Here is a 21,292-nt window from a genome sequence, read left to right on the forward strand (position 1 = left end):
ATAAGATAGTGTTCAGGCTTCCCTCTAAGTGAAGTATGTTTGCTCACTTAGAAGTTCCTTACACCTCACCTTGATCTTTCACTCAACCTTGTATATAGCTTCTAAAAGCCTACAAGGCTCTAGAAATATTCTGTGAGTCAGTGGTCGGGCACATTTCATAATTCCGACCTTCCCCCTTTTAAAGCAGAGCAATGTAACATATTATTTCCCAGACTTCAGTCATTTACATACACTTTCATGATTGTAACCATATTCACATGACCCCTGTCTCATTGGCCACTTAACACTCTATTTTTTTTTCTGTTGAGGTGTGGTTGATGTGCAATGTTATGTAAATTTCAGGTGTATGAGATAGTGATTCAAACTTTTTAAAGGTTATATTCCATTTATAGTTATTATAAAATATTGGCTAGATTCCCTGTGTTGTACAATATATCCTTGTAGCTTATGTATTTTATATATAATAGCCTGTAGCTCTTAATCCCCTACCCCTATCATGCCCCTCCCCACTTCCCTCTCCCCACTGGTAACCACTAGTTTGTTCTCTACATCTGTGAGTCTGCTTCTGTTTTGTTGTATTTACTAGTTTGTTGTAATTTTTAGATTCCACATATAAGTGATATCACAGAGTATTTGTCTTTCTCTGTCTGACTTATTTCACTCAGCATAATGCCCTCCAAGTCCATCCGTGTTGTTGCAAATGGCAAAATTTCATTCTTGTTATGGCTGCGTAGGATTCCATTGTACGTGTGTGTATACGTATGTATATATGTGTATATATACACTACATCTTTATCCCCTCAGCTGTTGGTGGGAAGTTAGGTTTCTTCCCTATCTTGGAAATTGTAAATAATGTTGCTATGAACATTGGGGTGCGTGTATTACCATTATCTTTACATAAACTCACAGTTTGTACTTAGCTTCTTCCTCAACAAAGTTATCCATGAAGTTACATGTTTGATGTAAACAAACATTTGCGCTAGTTGATTTTCACCTGTATGTCTATGGAGGTGCTGCCTGATATGGTGGCCATCGATCACATGTGGCTATTTAAATTTAAAATAGGTAAAATTAAAAATCCAGTTCTTCAGTAGAACTAGCCACATCTAAAGTGCTCCGTGACCACATTGTATTATCTATTATACAATATTTTCCTTGAAGCAGAAAGCCCTGTTGAACAGCCCTGGTCTTCTACAGTGTCAGTGCTCACGGACTTCCATCACCAGGATGAGAAAGTTCAAGCAGCAATCTAAATTCTGAGTCTTCCCTGTGTTTACAAAGCAGCTTTGACCAATGGTATCATAAAGGGTAAAATACATGTAAAAATGTATGCAGATAAATGATGGGTGCTCAGCCAAAGGTACATGTTTTCCAAGCGTAGCCCTATTCAGGGACTGAAAAGCATCTGAAATCACATTGCCACCAAGTCTTTTTTTTGATGTTTATTGCCTCCCCCCTCCCTCCCCCCTCCCTCCCTCCCCCCTCCCTCCCCCCCTCAGTGTTAAAGGAAAGGCAATCCAAAACACCTGTGTTGATAAGTTGTTTGACATGAAATTAGAACTTCCTATCATTCTAAACTTGAAAAACCGCAATCCACAATTGTCAGCCTACAAGCTGTGGTCTCTGTCTATTGGCACCTTTCGGTGAAGGCTGGCCGTGTTAGCATGTTGCCCACAGCTCTGCCCTCAGATCTCCTCCACATTGATTTTCTCAACTGGTGTGAAAATATGGAATTGTAACATGATTTGTACATTCAGCCAGCAGCTCCTCCAGCTGATATAAGGAATAATACAGAGGAGGAGAAATGGAGTGACAGTATGTGTCGGAGAGCCGGGTGGATTGTAAAAATGAGCCAAAGTAAGAGCTTCCCGGGTAGTAAACCCTCATCATACCTGGGGCCATTCCTAGACAAGAGCAAGCTATCACTCGCCAAAGAACCAGATCTAAGAAAGAGGAAAAATAAACTTCCATTTCCTCTTCCTCCTCCTCCTTCTCCTTTTCTTGTCGTTGATGGCTGATTGAACAAGATATCCAGCTGAGCCATTCACTGAATGGCTAAATGCTGCGTGAGCAGGAATGTCCATATTCTATCCCCAACCCCCCTACAAGAAGTTCTTCAATCTCTCCAACTCTCTTGGGCTCTCTTTGCTTTACTTTGCAAAATGGTAGACGCTTCACCCCACCCTCCCTCCCAGATGCCGAGTCATTTAATGAATAGTATCGTGGCTGTTACCGCACACTGAGGTTCTTGGACTGGGGTGGTTGCTAAAGTGATGTATGTGTTCCTGTTGTCCCATTGGAGTAGAGGTAGCGCCGTTAATCTGGCTGTTAGCGGAATTAGCATTGAGAACACACGTTACCACGTACACATCTGTTTCACTCTGTGAATCAGAGATGTGCCTCTAAGGGATTTTCAAACAAGGCTTTGCACTGTCCCTTCCATTTTTATCCTCGGTTTGACTCTGCAGCATTACTCTGTGTCAGTGCTCAGTTGATGAACTGTACCTGCTCGGTGCCATCCAAATGTTAGCCGCTTGGAGGGGGGTTTCGATGACAACCCCAAGGAGAAGAGACTGAGCAGGAAACTGGTCAGGTCAGTTAAGAGATGGGCAGCGTCTGTGATGACAGCAAGACTCCCAGCAATGTGTCCACCTGGGGGATGCAGAATAGGATATGGGGTTAGGGCCCCAGAGTGCAACTAGATCATATACATACTAACTGTAGCTGGTGAAAATGCCACAGACTCCCAGAACTGAAGACGAGAAGGGGTCTTAACTTTGATTTAATCCACCTCTTTTCCCCAGTTTGACAAGTAAAGAAACCAAGATCCAGAGAGTGGGTAGGATTTGAACATGTAGAAGTGAATTGCACAAGAGAGGCCATTCCTGGGATAAAATGTGGGGAACATTTGAAGAACATCCCAGTTAGACTGGGGCATGAGGATTCAAAAGAAATATAAAAAGAGGAGGCAGGAGAGGTGCAGGCCAGATTGAAAGGGTCTCCAGACTGAGGACCTGGACTTTGGTCTGTAAACCAAATGACACAATCTGGCCCCCTGATGTGCTGTTATTTGACTTGTAATTTTACCACAGTCTTTACCACTTCCTTCTGCTCCGCTAATTTACGTTATCCACCTGGTTTTGAGATTGCTGTTCTGAATAGTGGGGAGGAGTAAGAAGAAAGGGCAGGTACCTTCCAATGAGATTCTTTTTTAAAAATCTCTATTTTACATTGGAGTAGAGTTGATTTACAACGTTGCATTAGCTTCAGGTGTACAGCTAAGTGATTTAATTGTACATATACATCTATCTGTTCTTTTTCAGATTCTTTTTCCATATAGGTTATTGCAGAATACTGAGTAGCATTCCCTGTGTTATACAGTAGGCCCTGGTTAATTATCTATTTTATATATAGTAGTGTGTATATGTTATATATAGTAGTGTGTATATGTTAACCCCATACTCCTAATTTATCCCACCCCGTTTCCCTTTGGTAACCATAAATTTATTTTCTATGTCTGTGAGTCTGTTTCTGTTGAGTAAATAAGTTCATTTGTACCATTTTTTTAGATTCCACGTATAAGCGATATCATATGATATTTGTCTTTCTCTGTCTGACTGACTTCACTTAGTATGATCATCTTGAATGCACCAACAGTCCGATACAGCACAGGAAGAGAACCCAAGCCATAGGACACCTGCCTTGTTTTTCTCTCCATTTGGTGTGTTCCCTGTATTTCTGTCTAGTTCTCCTTTGTGAAAAGACCTCCAGCCTCTAAAATAGAAGTCAAAAGGACCACCTTATCTTTTCCTTCTCGAACAGGGCTGTTGTTTGAGTGCAATAACCTTTATTGTTGTTACTACATCTTCCCAGCAAAGAGCTTCCGCTGACTGATTAGTCCTCCCAGAAGCTGTTTATTGCCTTGTGTGCAAACAAAGTGACAGAGACTGTCAGTCATCAGCCCCTCCATCATCAGACTCACCTTGTCTCAACTAATGATTTAAAAAAATTGCATATAAGGTTCATAATTGCAATAAGCCCCAGAGATCGCCGGCTCTAGCTATAGTTAATATCTGGTTTGTGAAAGTTTAATGGTCTGAAGCAAAGTAGTCCTCAGGCTTGTTACTGAGCTGTCAGGGCAAAAGTCAGAATGATTCATTAACCAAAAAGCAACATTTTGCTAACAAATCAGCTGTCCTTCCAATTATCCTCTCATGTTGCTCTGTCTGCCAAACTTGGTCCTGATAATAAAGCGGTATTAATAATGCATTATTTCTTGCCCAGGGAATGACTGCACGCAGATAAGCAGCTTGCCGCAATCTTAGCAATGAATGGTGGTGATGAATGCTGGTATGCTGGGCTAAAATTGTAGCTTAAGTCAAGGGAATGAAGTCTTACAGGGGTTCTTCCACAGGCTCAGCTGAGTCAGGAGGGAACTGGGAAAGAAAAAGGGCTTGCTTTGGAAGCAGCCTGGTCATATGGAGACCCGGGAACTGAGAAGCATTCTGCAACCATCCAAGCTGCTTATAAGAACATCCAAAAAACTGTGGGGAATCGTGCTGACTCCTGTGGAGTAAACTGTTCGTACGAGGCAGTCTGTGACTGAATGTGCATTTGCTTCTGAAAGCATGGGGTATTATCGACAGTTAATTCAATCATCCAGCCAGGATGTATTGAGACCGTACTGTGCACATCCCAGGGATAGGGTATACAAAAATAAACAAAGTTAAACGAAGCACAGTTCCTCTCTTCAGTGATCCCCTTGTCTAACACTCACTGTATAGAAAACAGGCATCATGGGCTAGGGGATCAGAAAGCCACTCTCACTGGGAGCCCTGAAGAACTTTCCACAGGAGGGAGGGGTAAGAATTAGCTAGAAAGGAAGAGTTTCTCAGAAAGAGATAAGAGCAAGAACAAAAAGAGAGAGAAGTAAAAGAACGGGGCACCTTTGTGGAAAAGTAGGAGGTGCGGCGTGTTGGAGAAATAACGGGAAATGAGACTGGAAAGGTGGCTTGGGGACCCTTGTGTACGGTGTCACACGTAATGCTAAAGGATTTGAATGTTATCCTGTGGGACAAAGGGATCTTTTTGTGATTTTTGAGGCAAGGTTGTGACATGTTCAGATCTGTATTTAGGCTTTTTCTTCTAAGAATACAGATTTCTTGTCCTATTGCTGACCTAAGAACTCAAAATCTTTCCAGGTAAGGCCGATATGTACTAACTCCTGGACTGCATTCAAGCCCCTCCACCTGAAAGGCCCTTCTCATCACCCTCTTAGTCACCTCTTCATTCCTACTCATCCTTCAAGGCTTTGCTCAGATCCCATATCCTGCAGGAGGGCCTCCCAGATTCCCAAAAGTCATCTGAGAATACTACCTGCTTTCTCTGACATGGTCAAAAATGGTTTTAGGAAGGAGGTGAGTTGTGGGTTGGGGTCTTGAATGATAGGTAGGGTTTTGATGACTATGGAGAATGAGAGAGTTTTCCATGTAAATCAAAAGACGTAAGCAAAAGTTACAGAGACCTTAAGGTGCAATGATTATTTTGCATAGAATGAATAAATAGCTGAAACAGAAGAAGTTCATATAGGGAAGTAGTAAAAGAAAAAGATTGATAGTCAGTTTGGCAGGCAAATGGTGGAATAACTTGAAAGCCAAAGTAAGATTTTTCATTTTGTGCAGGATGCCAGAATTTTCCAATATATTGATCTCTCTTCACTTGGTGCAGCTGAGTAGGGCCTGCCACAGAGAGGGCCCCTGAACCAGCCTCTTTCTGCTACAAGAATACTTGTCAGTTTGCCACTGTACTCAGTAACATTTCCTATGCTTGACGTGGTGGGGAAAAGGTTGTGAAGGACTGAGATGGCAAAGGTGAGCCACTGAAGAATTTTGAAAACAGAATTAGCATGATGAGGGCAATATTTTAGGAAAATTAGCTCAACATCAATACAGCTCCAATTCCAAGTGATTTTCTGTCAGTATCCACTTAATTCCTTTACTGACAACATCACTTTCTTCTGACCCTAAAGCCAGATGTGAACTCATAGACTAATTATTAGGAATGAGAAGGAAAGGAGGAGATTGATTTGCTCACTCCAAGTGCATAGCTTCCCACGTCCCCTCTACGAATTCTAGAAACAAATTGACAGGGCGTACGGAAAGGTACAAGGAGAAAACTGAGTTTTGTGGATGGGAGGCCATCTCATTTCAGAATATTAATTAGATATCAGCTGGGGAGAATATGCATCTATTCTCGGCATCCACATGATTTCCGGGAAAAGCAAGAGAAGACAGTTGTGCAGAAAACAAGCCAGTTTATACATCCTGCTGAGCTGTGTTTGCATGGGGTTGTGCCAGTACTTTATTTGGAAGGCTATGAATGTGCAGAACATCAGCTTTTCAAATCATGTTTCAAATGGATTATGTTTTGTAGATTTTCCGTTTTGTTGATCTCTTACGTGAGCAATTGAAAATTGTCCATAGTCTCGTGACTTTCAATGATAAAAAAGAATGCCCCGGGCTTCCCTGGTGGCGCAGTGGTTGAGAGTCCACCCGCCAATGCAGGGGACACGGGTTCGTGCCCCGGTCCAGGAAGATCCCACATGCCGCGGAGCGGCTGGGCCCGTGAGCCATGGCCGCTGAGCCTGCGCGTCCGGAGCCTGTGCTCCGGAACGGGAGAGGCCCCAACAGTGAGAGGCCCACATACCGCAAAAAAAAAAAAAAAGAAAAAAAAGAAAGAATGCCCCTCTAATATACATATCAATGGATTTCCAGAGGGAGTTTTCCAGATTGGAGCTGCTAGAAGTAAATTCTTTGCAGCTCTATCAAGCTATTAAGTCATTCATTCAAAAGACTCACCCTGCCTCTAGAAATTGTGTGGTATCAATTTTTTAAAAAAATTTTAACTGGAAGGTTATTTACCAACTCTGGATTCATCTTGGACCGGATTGGGTCTAAGCTCTCTTCCAGTTTTCAAAAGCTATGAAAGTATACGTGTATAGGTCAGAAGACTCCGTAACTTGAAGAAGCTAATTCTAATTGCTTGCTATTATAGTGCTAAAAAAGAAAAAAAGCTTAACAGATTCTCCTCCACTCTCAGATTATTATTAATTTAGCACTCTTTGGGGGTAATAAAGAGAAAATGAAGCCAAAATATTGGTAACAGAGTGTAACAAGTTATAGTGGTAAGAGTGGTAGTAGCCTATGGTACTATATAGGTAGCTTATAGGGTTCTTGTTAATTTTTTGGTAAAAAGAATTATAAATAAGACACCACAGCATACCAAAACCTTTAAGTTTATAGCTGTACATAGCTTTATTATTAATAAAAAGAAAGGATACAAATATGTTAAATAAGGATATAACTTAAGATATTAAAATATGCAATAAGACTACAACTCTGAGAAAAGAAAGAGGAAGTAAAAATATTTTTAAAGCCAAAATTATGAATTAGAAAACAGAAGGAAAATTAATAATATATTCAATAAAAAATATATATCAATAAAATAAAGTTTTATCAAGGAAAATAAGTAAAAATATACAAACAATATTAAAATGAGAAAGGAGCTGGAATAAATAAGAGAATACCAATATAAGACTATCATGTTCCATTGTATGATAATAAATTTGACAATTTCAGTGAGATGAATGACTTGGGAGATTTATAAATAACCAAAATTTACTCAAGAAGTAGAAATTTTGAGTATGTCCATGAATGAGGAAGAAGCTAAAATATATGAAAAAATTATCTCCAAGAATGTCTCTGAATTCAGACAATTTATCAGGGAGTTCTTAAAAAGAAAGAATAATTACAATGTCATATAAACTGTTTCAGCTTTTTTATAGAGTTGGCCAAAAAGTTCCTTCTGGATTTTCCTTAACATCTTATGGAAAAAACCCGAATGAACTTTTGGCCAACCCAGTATATAAAAAGGAAATTATTAAAACTAAACTTTTCACTTTAATATGCATAAGTCAGATTCAAAAACCGAGAAAAATAGCTCCAAAACAGAAAACTGTAGTTAAATTTCAATGATCAAAAAAATTACAACGATTTTTCAATGTAAAAATCCTAACAAAAATATTAGTGACTCAGATTGAGCCATGCCTTGAAAGAATGGTCCACCAAGGTCTAGTCACCATAGTGAGAGCCTAAGAACATGAGCTCTGGAATTCAGACTGCCTGCTCACTGATAGGATGTTGTTAAAGTCGAGTACTTTAGTCTTTGTGCTTCAGGTTTATGGTCTATAAAGTGCAATTCGTAATAGGACCTACCTCTCAGGAATTTCATCAGGATTAAGTAAGGTGATACGTAGAAAGCACTCATCACAGTTCCCAGCACGTAGTAAGCATTAAACAAATACTAGCTGTTGTCATCCTAGTACCAGAAATGCATCATGATCTCTTAATGTAATACACATCAACAATGGGTAAAAAAGTTTTAAAACAGAATGAATTTAAAAGATAAGGTTTTTGATAAAAGTCAACACTCATCCTTGATTATCCATTAACCATTAAAAAACCAGGACAAGGAGAATACTTCATTAACATAATAAAAATACTTAACCCCTCAGGAAACATTTCACTTAACAGCTAAATAGTTGAACATATGATTTGATTTAGCATATTATTTAACATGATAAAAATATGAAACATACAGAAGAGACCTAACTATTGAAAGCAAGGAGAAATATAATTTTTTTGAACAAGAGAGGATTATCTCCTAGGAGGAGAGATGAAAGAGGAACAAGGAAAATTAACTTGAGATACATTTAGAATGACAGTAGTTCAAACACACTGTTGAGTACAAAATGAATATACAAAATGAAAACTTTCCAAAATCCAAAAAGTAACCATTTAGAAAGCAGGACATGAGAAAAGGAAGACCCCACTCACCTCTGGAAAGAATAAACCAAACACACAAACTAACTATAAATAACTCTAGCAAGAAGTAGGTTGTCCTTGTGTTAAAACAAGCAAACTAAAAACATAAAACCTTAACTTGATGAGAGATGTAGAATATCTGGATAAATGGAGAAACATTCTGTATTCCTGGAGGGAAAAACTGAGTATTTTAAGAAGATTTGTGTTCCCAAATTAATTTATATACCAATAAAATCAAAATTAGATTTTGGAGGAAACTGAACAAAATTATTCTCATGTTTAATTAGAGTAATAAACAGGAATGAACAGCCTTTACCTTTTTTCTGTTAAGCAAAGGATAATGAGAAAAGAACAACAGATATTATAACATGTAAATCTACATTAAATATGTTACTACTGACAGAGATCAGCAGCATAGATAAAACACCTTAGAACCTAACTCTATTATTTATAAAAATTTGATAAATGATAAAAGTCATATGGAGAAAAATCAATGGAGGAAATAATTATTCCATAAATGATGTGTAAATCTTTGTTAGCTCTTTAGAAAGAGAATTTTCAATGCTAAGAGCATAGATAATTTCACATTGATTTAAAATTAATGCAAAAAATTGAACAACAAAATGATATTTATCTTCTCAGTAGATAGGAAAGGCTTACTAAGCACTAAAATAGTGAAAGAGTCATAAAAGAAATCAGCTCAAAATGAAATGTTTGATACAATTAGCTCTATAAAATTTGAAACTTCTCTAAATCAAACCAAAAATTAAAAACTAAAAAGTAAACAACAAACTAGAATAGTACTTATAACAGACATAACAAAAGTTTAATAACTATATAAAGAGCTCCCACAGGGCTTCCCTGGTGGCACCGTGGTTGAGAGTCCGCCTGCCGATGCAGGGGACACGGGTTCGTGCCCCGGTCCAGGAAGATCCCACATGCCGCGGAGCGGCTGGGCCCGTGAGCCATGGCCGCTGAGCCTGCACGTCCGGAGCCTGTGCTCCGCAACGGGAGAGGCCACAACAGTGAGAGGCCCACATACCGCAAAAAAAAAAAAAAAAAGAGCTCCCAGAGATCAATATAAAGGATTACAAATTATCTGAAAAAACAAGTGAGCCACAGATATTAAGAGGCAAATAGGAAATGCATTAACAAAAGGAAATACAGATCATTAATAAACATGCAAATAATATTAATAGTAACAAAGGATGCATATTAAAATAATGCATGTTCATCTATACATTAGCAAAGATTTTTGAAAGATTAAAATAAGTTCTGGGAAAGATTTGGAGAGAGAATCATTCTCACGTAGAGCTGGCAGACATAGGAATTGTTTCAAGCTTTCTGGATAGCAGTTTGGCAATGTGCATAAAGAAGTAATAAAAAATATTCATGTCCTTCAACTAGTTATTTCCACTTTTAGGAATCTCTTTGAAGGAATTATCCAGAAAAGCAAGCAGAGTTTTATTCCAGATTTTTCATTGCAGCATTGTCCATAAGCAGGAAAAAACTCCCTAAGTTTCTAACAATAGAGAGATGGTTATGTAAATCACAGTAGAGCATATTATAGAATATTGTTCAGGCATAGAAATGTTTTTGAAAGAGTATTTGATGGCATGGCCAAAAGCATTGTGTGCTCTCAGTTATGTTAAAAAAAATTGTGAGCTATGAATAGAAAATATACCGTAGAAAAAAACTTCAATGTTATTGAAGATTATCACTCAAAAGTAGGATTGTGATTAATTTTATTTTGTTTCCTTCTGCTTTCCAACTTATCTCAAATGAGCATATTGTTACTTTATATTTACATAAAATATTCAGTCTTTTTTTAAAAGAACTTAGGCAACTCTTCTGTAATGATGCAGGGTTTTGTTTGCTTGTTTAATCAGAGAAGTCTTGAGAAATACTCACCGATGACCTCTGCAATCATGAAAACTAAGCATGTTCCTGAAGCAGCACAGAGTTTCCACTTGGCATAGACTTGCTCCTTTGCCCTGTTCTCTGTGGCCTTGGAGTTGCTGTGGCAGTGATACATGGCTCCTGACTCTGGCTCCTCTGGCTTCTCTCCAGGATGTTGATCTTTATTCAAGGGTTTCTGCTGGAGTTCCATGCTGAGGATGAGTTTGACAGAAGCAAGAAGTGAACATGGTTGCAAATAAACCTCTCACTGACAGCCCAACCCATTATCAGAACTGCTATGAGGACATTTGCTGACTAGCTAGGAACTTATAATTCATGGCTCCTTCTACAAGAAATATCAAATGTAAGGAACCAAGCGAGAACTTTCCTTCTGAATTCTCAACTACAAAGAGTTTTGCTTTTATTTAGGCAAGCTCTTATTCAGTCTATACTACCAGTGATTAAAAGAAAGTAAAGGAAAAGGAGAAAGGAAGCAGATACATTTTGGTGCCTTTCCTTCACAGTCACTTCACTTTGAAAACATTTTGGGCACTGCTATAAATTTTAAAAGGGGCAGTAATGAGGTTATTACTATTAGCGAGTAATGTGCGTATGAGCCAGCCTGGTGATTCAGACACTCACTATTGCATGGCAACACTCTCCCTTTCTTCTGCACAGCAACATTGTTAATAGATCATAGCACTTTTTCCTGCTGATTCCATATGAACCCTCAGAAACCTTCTTAACACAGCTTTGCAGAAATCTCTACCAATCTATCAAAGTTGTAATGAGAGTTAAACCTACTTATACTTCCCAAAGCAGGCAGTGCCTATCAGTTCTATTCAAATATAAAGCATTTATAGAAATATAGAGCCATTTGTAGAAATATAGAATTTCACAAATGCAAAGATTGTGGATAACATTTAGTCCAACCCACAGTTTCTTACCTGAAGTAATTAAGGTTCAGAGAGGTTTGCCTGAGGTCAAACAGCCAGGAAATGGGAGAGCTGGGACTCCAAGCCTAGTGTTTTTTCCACTATGCCCACACTGCCTCTCTACCTGAACATCGGTACACCTAAAACCAATTTTTACTGATGCCATGATCTTGAACTAATTAGATTTGTATTTTTTAATAAACTTATTAGAAGACATTAATAAGATTCTTAGGAGTTAGAACTTTACATTCATGACTCTGAAAGGTATAAAAATGGAAATAAATTATTTTCCTCCATTGAAGAGTTACTTTGTCTTATCACCATCCACAAAAAGATCTGATGGTTTTGGCTTAAGTGATGATTAGTATTACAATTCTAATTATCCTTATATTTGGGGGGTTTCCTGAATAAAATAACATACATATTCATTATAGAAAACCTGGAATTACAGAAAGGCACAAAGCAGAGGAGAAAAAATCAGTAATAAATTACCACCAAGAGACAACTATTATTGATAGTTTTTTGTTTAGCTTTGTAATAAATAAATACTGTTTTTACTTAGAGTCCATATTAATTCGGATGTTTTTGATAGCAAGTACAGAAAACAAAGCTCATGCTAGGTAAATTAACAAATGGGAATTATTGGTTCTGCACCTGAAAACATCTAGAAGTATTAGGCTTCAGCCTGATTTATCAAAGCTCCAGATCCATTACTCTGCAGTTCTCAACTACTCTTCAACCTCAGGCTGGTTTTCCTCATGTAGTGGAATAGTTGCCCAAGATAATCAGGACTGTGTACTTGTTTTTTCTTATACAGCAAGAAAGAGTGTTCATTCTCTCAACTGCAAAACAGGAGTCCTGAGTTGCGTGCTGATTTGGCCAGCCTCTGTAGCCAGAGGACTATGGATGTGCTAATTGGCTTAGACCTTGTTACAGCCAGAAGATTGGCTAAACCTAACAACGCTGACTCCTGGAGCTGAGAGTGCGGTAAATGCTACCCAAATCACATGACTGCAACTCAGTGGGGATGGGCTGGAATAGATTGTGGATGAAATGACAGTGTCACAATAGTATTCCACCAAAGATACACCTTTGGAACCTAATTTTTAGCTGTATGTATTGTTAACATTTTCTCAACTTATTAAATATTCTATATCATTAGTTTAACATACAGAGAGCATTATATTTAGTATAGATATGTTACAACATAAGTAACTATTTTCTATTGTTGGACAATTGACTCTTTTCCAATTATTTGGCACCACTGTGATTCATATCCTTATAGTTATCCTTTGCTAAGTATATTATTATCTCCTTAAAATGCAATCCTGAAAGGGGAATTACTTGGCTAAAGAGTATCTACATTTTGGGCTTCCCTGGTGGCACAGTGGTTAAGAATCCGCCTGCCAATGCAGGGGACATGGGCTCAAGCCCTGGTCCGGGAAGATCCCACATGGCGCGGAGCAACTAAGCCCGTGTGCCACAACTACTGAGCCTACGCTCTGGAGCCCGTGAGCCACAACTGCTGAGCCCGCGTGCCGCAACTACTGAAGCCCAAGCACCTAGAGCCTGTGCTCCGCAACAAGAGAAGCCACTGCAGTGAGAAGCCCGCGCACAGCAACAAAGAGTAGTCCCTGCTCGCCATGACTAGAGAAAGGCCACGTGCAGCAATGAAGACCCAACTCAGCCAAAAATAAATAAATAAATTTATTTTTTTAAAAAGAGTTTCTGCATTTCTAAGGATCTTGATGTATATTCGCCAAATTGGCTTCAGAATGTTTTTGCCGATGATGTTAATAGCAGTCAGGATTTTGAGCAATTCTAAGTAATCTTCATATTGGAATAAGAACTATTTGGCAAGAGGCACATAGAGTACTCATACCTATGAATTTTCACCTTTGTAATGTGATACATACCCTGATAATAAACAACCGTATAAGGTAGTAGTGTTAGTCACCAATGGTCATCGACGCAGAGGAGCCAGAGAACTAATAAGAAAACATGGTGGAGGTTTCCTTTTTCCTTGTGCTGAGAAGGCAGTATGAGCAGGACAGGGTCACCAAATATTCTGGCATTGTTCATATGACCACTCTGGCCATATGAAGCTTTACTTTATTTTCTATTTTTCGTGAATCTTGTGGGCAGAGAAAAACCAGGTGGTGAGTGACTGAGAGAGAACTTATCCTGGAACAGTTTAGAAGGCAGACCAAGACAGGAATTCCACCAGGGGAACAGCCTGTGAGCAATGCCACAAGAGGAAAAGTGCAAGAAACCTGGCCAATTTTTACTTTTAAATGCTGCTACCTTGTCCTAGACCTAAGATTAACCAAGTTGGATACATTTTGAGCTGAGATTGTTCCTTGAAGCACTAAGCCAGAAATCCGAAACAGGACTGAAATTGGATACAGTGTGTTCACGTGTGTGTACGTATGTGTTTTATGAGGGGAGATGGGAGTCCACCATCTTCGCTGGGCTCCCCAAAGGGTCTGTGATTCCAAAAGAAGTTAAAAAACTGAAGTTAAAATATGTTCCTCATCATCTCATAAGAGCAAAGTGGTCTAAGTGTCTCTAGATGCAGTACAGCCTCTTGATCTGAAAAGTGATGCAAATTCTAAGAAGAATTTTAAAACGAAGGTTCTAAAAAGCAAATGCTAGAATGCATCAAAATATGAAATATGAATTTACTTTCAAAGAATAAATCACCAGAGGTCACCACACATTCAAATATGGCTGACGCTTTGAAGAGTAGGAACAATAGGCCGGAGCAAAGAAACTTACTGTAGCATCAAAAAGAAAAAACGGGGAGAAACAGAGAAGAAAAATAGGGAAATATTACAAAAGTTGATGTCAATAGCCTAGAACTTAGAGTTCATCTCTTAAAATAAGAATTAGAAAATGGAGCTTTATTTTGTGATCTTGGAGAAGCATTTTTGTTTTTAATTTTGTATCTTATTTTTGTCTGTTGGTAGAAGTCAAACCCCTTTGGTTCTATATCTCTTAAGTGGAGCTGGTAATATTTTTCACACTCTTCACATGTTGACTATATAAAATCACTTTGTTTTTGTACTTTCACATTACCTTTCCCAAGAGCCTTAAATCACTCCTCCTGTTGGGAGAGGAGATAAAATCTAAGGTCCCGCCATGCATTTCCAACACTTCATGTATTCATTCGTTCAACAAACGTGTTGCATGCCTGCACCATCAGAGGTGCTAATGATACCATGCCTCTGAGACCAGCAAAGTTCTTGACCTAAGAAGCTTATATCCTAGCAGAGGGGAACACAGCAAACCAGCTGATAGTAACAGAGGCTGTGTAGTATCATGGGCAGTGACTGGGAAAGGAAAGGTGAGGCTACCTGAAATAGAGTGGTAGGGGAAGGCACCTCTGTAGATGATATCTGAGCAGGAACTTAAAAGGTAACCCGGAGCAGACCCACAGGGAGGAGGAACATCACAAGCAGAGGGCATTGCTGGTGCAAAAGCCGAAAGGCAAGAAAGAACTTGTCTTGTTCAGAAGCTTGTCTTGAACAGAAAGGAAACTGCATAGTGGCCACTGTAGCATCAAGAGAGTAAAATTGAATCAAGTCAGAGAAGTAGGCAGAAGTCAGATCATGCAGAACTCCGTGGGCCATTGTAAAGGGTTTCATTTTCTTCAAAATATAAAAGGAGGAAGTCGGAAGGTTTTGAGTAGGGAGGTAACATTATGTGGTTCACATTTCTAAAATGATCATTTTGGGTGTTGCTTGGAAGGCTACAGTATAGTGAGCAAAATATGGAGACCGTTTATTTGATTAAATTATGAGGGAGTGGGGAGTAGAAATGTTCACCTAACAGGTGTAATTTCTTGTCCCAGACCAGCTATCCAGTGTTCCACCCCTTTTTTAAACAGCTTTATTATAATATAATTCATATGCCACAAACCCATTTAATGTATACAATTAATGGGTTTTAGCATATATACAAAGTCATGCAACCATCACCACAATCTAATTTAGAACATTTTCATCACCCCAAAAAGAAATTCCATACCCAGTAAATCCCCAGTCTCCTTACACACAATCTTACCTCAGGAAGTCACTACCCTTATTTCTGTCTTTATAAATTTGCCTCTTCTGGACATTTTCTATAAATGGAATCGTACATTATGTAGATTTTGTGACCGGCTTCTTTCACTTAGTATAGTGTTTTCAAGGTTCATCCATGTTATAGCAAATATCAGTACGTCAGTACTCTATTGCTTTTTATTTCCAGATAGTACTAAGTTGTATGGATATACATCTGAGGGACATTTAGGTTGTTTAGATTTTTTCAGCTATTATGAATAATGCTACTTGGCAAATTTGTGTACAAGGTTTTGTGGAAGTATGTTTTCATTTCTATTGTTTTTCTATCTGGAATATTGAACTCATAGAATAAGTTGGAAAATGTTCACTCTTTTATTTTTTGGAAGAATTGATATTAATTCTCTTTTACATCTTTGGTAGAAGCCATCAGTGAGACATTTGGGCTTTCTTTGTGTGAAGCTAATACAGTCTCTTTACTTGTTATTGGTCTACCCAGATTTCTATTTCCTCTCGAGTTTGGTAGCTGACATCTTTCTATGAAGTTTTCCATTTCATCAAAGATTACAAGCATTTTATTTTATGTGATTTATCTTTAAATCAATTAAGAGAAAAAAGGAGAGTAAATATTCTGTCTTGTATAATTATCTACATAATTACCTTTACTGATGCTGTTTGATTTTTTGTGTGTTGACTCTAGTTAATGGCTGGTGTCATTTGTTTTAAGCCTGAAGAATTTCCTTTACTATTACTTGTAAAATGAATCTGCTAGCAAAAAGTTCTCTCAATTTTTATTCATTTGGGAATTTCTTTATTTCACCTTCATTTTACAAAGATAGTTCTGTTGGATAAAAGTTGATTGATTGGCAGCGTTTGTTTTTTCTTTCAGTACTTTAAATATGCCGTCCCACTGCCTTCCAGCCTCCTTTGTTTCTGATAGAAATCAGCTGTTAATCTTACTGAGAAACTCTTGCTCACGATGAGTCTTTTTTCCTCTTACTGCTTTCAAGATTTTTCTGTGTGTTTTGCTTTCATTATTTTAACTATGATGTGTGTGTCAGAGTATAGATCTGTTTGCCTTGATTCTTTTTAGAGTTTGTTGACTCTCATGGATGTATAAATTAATGTTTTCACCAAATTTTGAAATTTGTTCCTTTGAATGTTTTTCTGCTCCTTTTCTGCCTCCTCTCTTTCTGGTATTCCCATTATGTATATGGTAGGATATTTAACTATGTACCACATTTCTCTGAGGCTCTGTTAATTTTTATTCATTCCTTTTTCTCTCTGTACTTTGTGTTGCATAACTATTGACCTGTCTTCACAGTCACTGATTCTTTCTTCTGCCAGCTCATATCTACTGCTGAGTCCCTTTGTTCCACTTATTGTACTTTTCAACTTCAGAATTTGGTTCTTTTTTATTATTTCTATTATTACTGATATTCTCTATGTGATGAGACATTGTCATCATGCCTTTCTTTAATTCTTTAAACATGATTTTCTTGAATTCTTTGAACATATTTATAAGAGCTGCTTTAAATCTCTGAATGCTAAGTTCAACATGGGGGCCCTTTCCAAGGCAGTTTCTACTACCTGCTCTTTTTACTGTTTATAGGTTATTCTTTCCTGTTCCTTTGCATAGGTTGTCATAGTTTTCTGGAAACTGGATGTTTTAGGTAATATACTGTAGCAATTCTGAATACTGATCCCCAGCGGGCTTGTTATTGTGGCTGCTTACTTGTTTGCTTTTTTATTTGTTTAGTGAATTGGCTTGTCTAGTTCAGTGGAGTATCTTCTTTGACCTTTCCTGCTGTGTAGCCTCTATGGCCATTCCTCAGAGAGTGCAGCCTTGGACATGCGCACAGTCATCCTTCCCTCTCCCTACCCGCTTTCCCAGGGATGGTGATCATTTTAATCATGTTTTCTTTGACTGTCTTTTTCCATGCATCACTGTTAAGCTTCTGGCTCCTCTGCCTTTGTTGGTATCACACTCAGCTCTTGTCCTCCTTAATCACTTGCTGATTGCTCTAATGTTTTCAACAGTATCCTGAGGCATAAATTACAATATTATCCAATTAAAGTTGGGCCATGTATTAGTCTACTCTAGTTTCTATAGTAAAATACTGCAGACTGGGTAGCTTAAACAACAGAAATTTATTTTTTCATAGTTCTAGAGGCTAGAAATCCATTATTAAGGTGCTGGAAAATTTGGTTTCTGGTTTTGGTGGCCCTGGCTTGTAGATGGCTGTCTTCTTGTTATGTTCTCACATGGTAGAAAGAGAGAGATCTCTGGTATCTCTTCCTCTTTTATAAAGATATCAGTTCTGTCTATCAGGACTTCACCCTAATGACCTCATTTAACCTTAATCACCTTAAAGGTCCTGTTTCCAATATAGTCATGTGGGAGCTAGGGTTTTAGTATATGAATTGTGGAATGACAAGAACATTCAGTCCATAAGAGCCTCCTTACAGGGACAGTATTTGAGGCTAATCTTTGTGGCTTGTGCCAACTCCAGGAGGGCTCTTTCTACCTGTCTTTCCCTAGCTGTTTCTGTTAAACTTCTAACTGGTCTACCATTTAGCTTGTTGCTCTGATGAAGCAACCAGCCTGCTCTTGATTGCCCAACAGCAAAATCCTCATTGTTTTTGACAGTGCCCTTATGCTTGAAATATCCCATGTTCTGTTCCAAATAAACTTTCAGCTGATGTATCATCAGTCCTCTAAGGGAAAGGTGCATAGCTCTCTGTTCTTATAGCCTGATTCTCCCATGGGCAGAACCTCTGCATCACTGCCCCAAAACTGAGAGAAGGAACAGTGACCCGCTTATCCTGGAGTGCCACCTCTGCTCCATAAGTGGGTGGTGAAGAACCTCACCCTGTGTGTGAGCCAGGGCAGGGGTGTTCAGGGGCTTGCGGCTCCTGGACTATGAGTAGGGATTGGGTGAAGGAAGGGGCCCCCAGTCCTCTTGGCCATGTCTGCATTGAATACAGGTTCTATAATATGGAGCTGGGGCAATTAGAGATTCCAGCAGCCCTTTGCTCTAGGGGTGAACTGTAGCCCCAGTTGGAAGCTGGGAGGAGAGAGATCCCTGTCTTTTGGCCACATCCAACCAGAGTAGAACTTCCATCACAACAAGCTTGGAGGGGAAAGAGGTTAGTGGGGCAGATCATGGCTCAAATGCCACACACTCTTGCTTTTTACTGAGATTTAGTAGATTTTCTTGAATAAATCTCAGTTTACTGTATGCCCTTAAGACAATTTCCAGAGACTAAACTGTTGGAGTTTTTTTAGTATTATTTTTACCAGTAAAATGGTAAAAATGTTTCACTGGGGAAGGAGGTCCATTGAGCTACTTACACCACCATTCCAGAAGTCCTGCCATCCCAAACACACACACACACACACACACACACACACACACACACACACACACACACACACACACACACTTCAAGGCTTCACATTGAAACGATTCCAGTACTTTGTCCCTACCATCTGGACCTGCCCTCACATTCCCTGCACTTCTTTCATATACAACTTGGGAAAAAGAAAAGCTCGTTTCCAGTACCAAGAAAACCATATTGAGTATGTAGGTCAACTTTATACAACTATCTCTTTGCTACCATGAGCCCAAGCATAGGGAATCACATCACTGGAAAGGGAATTGGAGGGATTGGTAGGGGAGAGATTATACAATAGTACCTACAGGGCCTAATATTACTACTTCCTGTGGTAAAATGTCTCTAAAATTATGTCCAACAATTCCTGTCATCTTATATGCACATGCCAGCAAGAGATGGAATCCACTGTGCCACCCCTTGAATCTCAGACTTGGGACTTGCTTTAACCCATCAAATGTGGTAAAAATGGTGCTGTGCCAGTTCTGGTCTTAAGCTGTCTGACACCTGTCAGATTCCACTGCTGCTCTGTTTCTCCCCTGAACTGCCATATAAAAAAGTCCAAGCTAATCTGATAAAATGAGACACCACACAGAGAGAGAAGCCATGGGAAGCAGAACGAAGACCAGTCAAAGCCAACACAAAGACCCCAGACAAGTAAGTGAAGCCATCCTTGACCTTCTAGCACATCCCAGACACCAGCAGAATGCAGCCTCACAAGCAGACCTCGATAACTCCACATGGAGCGAGAACTGTGATAAATAAAATGATTGTTGTTTAAGCCACTACGTTTTGGGGGTAGTTTCTTGCACAACAATAGATAACTGAACCACTTTTGTTGTGTAATTAGAGAATACAGATTCCTTCTAGATAAGTTTCTCGACAGATGATAACAACTTAAATAGAAAGCTGATGATAAGTAGAAAAAAAGAGAAGGAAGGAGAAAAGAGAAGGACCTTCAGGGCACAAAGTTACCTCTGAAATAGAGATAGAACAAAATGTATGAGAAAGGAGATTGGGAGAGGTGAGGAAAAGTGAATTAGTGAGGGGATCAAGGTTCATATGAGCTCAGGAGGAAAGAGATTAAGGACCCAGGAGGCCACATGGTGAAAGTGTGTGTGCAGGAGACGGGGAGGGGAACAAAATACACAAACGGGAGGCATGGTCCACCTCCCAACTCTGCCGTAATTAGACACCCAAGCTTTAAAATGGCATTTATTCTCTCTGGAATCCACTTTCCTAACTGGTGAAATGAGGGATCAGGATAAATCATCTCATCTAGGTTCAATTGTTTTTATTTGGAAAAAAATAAAAATTAGTTTGACAGTTTTTATCATCACTGTATCCTGAAAACCATACCAATGCATGAGGTGAACGAGACCCTATAACCATAAACAGTTGGCTTTATTTGCATGACAGAGTGCTAATGGTCTAGTTTCATGAGAAGGGAAATACTGCTATTTTAATAATGTAGAGATGCTCTATTAATAGTATCCACAGTGTTAACAATTTGTTGTTCAAAATTTCTGCCTGACCTAGTGTGAGGCTTTGTCGTTTATGATCTCAATAAATCACATCTAATATTATTTTCTTAGAAAAATAATTCTTACAGTGTGAGATAATAGATGTGCTAGACTCTTTGCCATATATATATTTTTAAGCAAAGTTATAAATATCCTGAGAAAAAGTCCCTTTGCAGTTGCTTAAACATTCGATGCTATCAAACGCAATGCTGCTACTCTTTGGAATATTAATTTGTTTTCATGAAACACACGAAAACATTACACATATTATTAATGGGTAAGAAGTATTCTCTTAAATTCTGCTTCTAACATGAATTTATTTCAGATTCTCATTCATTTATCTATGTATTCTGAGTGTGTTTCTCTTTGCTCCCCACTTGGATTGAATTCCCCAAATGCACCAAAGTCTCATTCTTATTTGTCTCTGTCTTTACCAGGAAATTATCTCAGTCAGGAAAACTTTCCTAACCCTACTTCCTGTGTAGGGTTTCCCTAACCCTACTCTAACTCCTTTTTATTTTTTCAGTTCTCAGCCTATCACTTCTGAAAAGCTTTCTCTGACTCCCAAATTCCAGCAAAGACCTAGGTTCCCTTGA

At 38.7% G+C, this 21,292-nt stretch overlaps 1 protein-coding gene across 1 annotated transcript in view; it reads right to left on the bottom strand.

Moving 5' to 3' along the window:
- The window catches only part of SLC30A8 (solute carrier family 30 member 8), a gene marked incomplete at its 5' end in the record, with an annotated part of 35,048 nt that overhangs the window by 12,963 nt on the left and 793 nt on the right, over window positions 1–21,292 (bottom strand). The window contains 2 exons of the mRNA XM_079902311.1: window positions 2,506–2,652; window positions 10,794–10,993. Coding sequence (XP_079758437.1) covers window positions 2,506–2,652; window positions 10,794–10,993 — 347 coding nt within the window. The remainder of the gene's footprint in view (window positions 1–2,505; window positions 2,653–10,793; window positions 10,994–21,292) is intronic.

Source organism: Stenella coeruleoalba (genome assembly GCF_951394435.1).
Source record: "Stenella coeruleoalba genome assembly, chromosome: 17".
In the NCBI taxonomy this organism is placed as follows: domain Eukaryota; kingdom Metazoa; phylum Chordata; class Mammalia; order Artiodactyla; family Delphinidae; genus Stenella; species Stenella coeruleoalba.